The following is a 2,317-nucleotide window of genomic DNA, read 5'->3' as shown; positions in this document are numbered from 1 at the left end:
CACGTGGCGAATGACGCTAGAGACTACAGTTGTCCAGCTATGTAGTGGTTGAATGTACGTGTAAATAGATCACTTTGTTTTTTTTTCTGTTACTTAATATTATTGTAAATACAATTCTTAAAGTTCTGATATTATTATTAATAATATAATTTTTTAATTTATGATTATAGTAGAGCTATTGGTGAAGATCTCCATATAAAAGATGAAGTGGAAATTTATTCCTGTTTCGTTTAGTTATAATATAGTTCATGTATTAATAAGCAGAACGTTATTGATCTTTCTGTGACCTGCAATTTATTTAAAGCGAAATTGCAATCAAAACTGTTATCTGCACAATGATCCCATATTTTTAAATTATTATTGTTATTATTATAACTTTTTCTTACTTTTCATCCTTTTCTACAAAATTTTCTATTTTATTATTATTTTTCTCCATGTTTCTATTCTCTTTTTCTTTCCTTTCACCATTACCACACATGCACATATATTTTGTTTACTTCAGCCATCTAAAGTATCTAATATTTTAGAATTGTATAGGTTTTAACATCTCCTGATTTTCCAGTTCAGTAAGCTGATATATTAACCTTTTATTTCCAAAAACAATAACTGTAAAATGTTGTGCGATTGTACTTCAAATTGGAGATAATAAAAATTATTATTATTAGTATCGCATCTACGAAGACAAAAATGTAATGATTGAGTATTTGCAATGTTTAAAGTCAGTTTATTTGTACTGAACCAATTTTAAAAAGTTGTTTTGCTGCAACAGTTTTGGAAAAAATATTGTATCACTACAATTAACTGTGGTAGTTTCATCAGCAAATAGAATGACATTACTATTTGGTTCACAAATAAGTAAATCATTTATATATAGGGTGTTTCACATAAGGACCGACACAGAGCGGAGTTTAGTGTAAAGGTAAGTTGCATTAAACCTCTTATGCAAAACACCCTGTATATTAAAAAGGTATAGGACCTAAAATGGATCCTTGAGACACCCTATGTTTAATACTTCTTAATTCACATTTTAAAATGTAATAGTACAACACAAAAAGTAACAAAACATTGTACAAAGAAAACATACAAACAAAATCAAACACAAACACGTGTAATTCTACACAATGTGCCATGTATTTTCATTTACATTAATTTATTGTGTACAGAAAACAGTTTCAAATGTGTAAAGTGCATTGTAACTCTCCATAACTTTTATTTCAGGCTGAGATATTTTGTGGACCCATTCTCCACCAGACCGAAATTGTTCGAAGCTAGAAACGTTATCGGTAAGTACAGTCTGAAACGTAACATCGTGAAAAACCCATTCAGAATACCTCAAATTGAGCCGTTTTTTATTCCACAGTTGCTCAGGCGGCCTTCATCAAAAAATACGCGTTAAGGGTACCGAAACATATCAGTTTCGCCACGATCGGCATGCACCTCAGTCGAGAACTGGCGAACGTGGTGACCAATGGAACTATCCGGGAGAAGCAGTACTACCAGGATTTAATGACGTACACCAAGGATCTGCTAATTATCTACGCCAACTACACCTATAATGTCCAAGGCAGTACAGTTTTCTTCAACGTAAGTTTTATTTTTTTATTATCTTTGATTATTACCGTCCGTACATAACATGAAAACCTTAAACGGATTCAGAACACTGTGGTAATATAAATATACGTGCGAGAGGTATTAAAAGAAATATCCACCTAGCCATTACCACACTCATACATACACGTGTAATTAACATGATCAAAAATGAACTGATGGGGTTGCTTTGGGGCCATCCATCGGAAGGATATACCAGAAAAAGCTGTGAAAAAAAAAAACAAGATGACCAACAGAACACACAGATAAAATACAGGGTGGCCAAATGAAAACGAAACAGAGCCATTTTCAGGAACTGCGTCAAGATTGTAAAAAAACGCTCAGACCCGTCGATTTTAGATTAAAGGGGACATTCTTTGCTGGTATTTTTGACTCCGAGACTTTCACCCCCAAGCAAGGGTAAACATCACCCCAAAATATTTATATGGCATTGGGGTTGAGTAATATTTCTTTTAAAAGCTTTTACAATTCTCTTTACAACAGACTTTAAATTTTATAGTTCCGCCCAATACTTTGAAAAAAATTTACATTTAAAAATTTAAATTATGTTTAGTTGCTTACTTTTTTTCAAAGTATTGGGCGGAACTATAAAATTTAAAGTATGTTGTAAAGAGAATTGTAAGAGCTTTCAAAAGAAATATTACTCAACCCCCAATGCCATTTAAATATTTTGGGGTGATGCTTACCCTTGCTTGGGGGTGAAAGTGGC

The 2,317-nt window shown here is 32.5% G+C and overlaps 1 protein-coding gene across 2 annotated transcripts in view; it reads left to right on the top strand.

The window, feature by feature from the left end:
* Nucleotides 1-2,317, top strand: part of LOC108907757 (endothelin-converting enzyme homolog) — a 47,898-nt gene that overhangs the window by 26,243 nt on the left and 19,338 nt on the right. For both annotated transcript variants that reach the window (XM_023454725.1, XM_018711552.1), the window contains 2 exons: nucleotides 1,219-1,283; nucleotides 1,361-1,584. In XM_023454725.1, the coding sequence (XP_023310493.1) occupies nucleotides 1,219-1,283; nucleotides 1,361-1,584 (289 nt within the window). The remainder of the gene's footprint in view (nucleotides 1-1,218; nucleotides 1,284-1,360; nucleotides 1,585-2,317) is intronic.

The sequence above is a fragment of the Anoplophora glabripennis genome, unplaced genomic scaffold, assembly GCF_000390285.2.
Source record: "Anoplophora glabripennis isolate ALB-LARVAE unplaced genomic scaffold, Agla_2.0 scaffold393, whole genome shotgun sequence".
Classification (NCBI taxonomy): domain Eukaryota; kingdom Metazoa; phylum Arthropoda; class Insecta; order Coleoptera; family Cerambycidae; genus Anoplophora; species Anoplophora glabripennis.
Note: the sequence above shows the minus strand (reverse complement) of the source record. Positions and strands in the feature narration are given on the sequence as shown.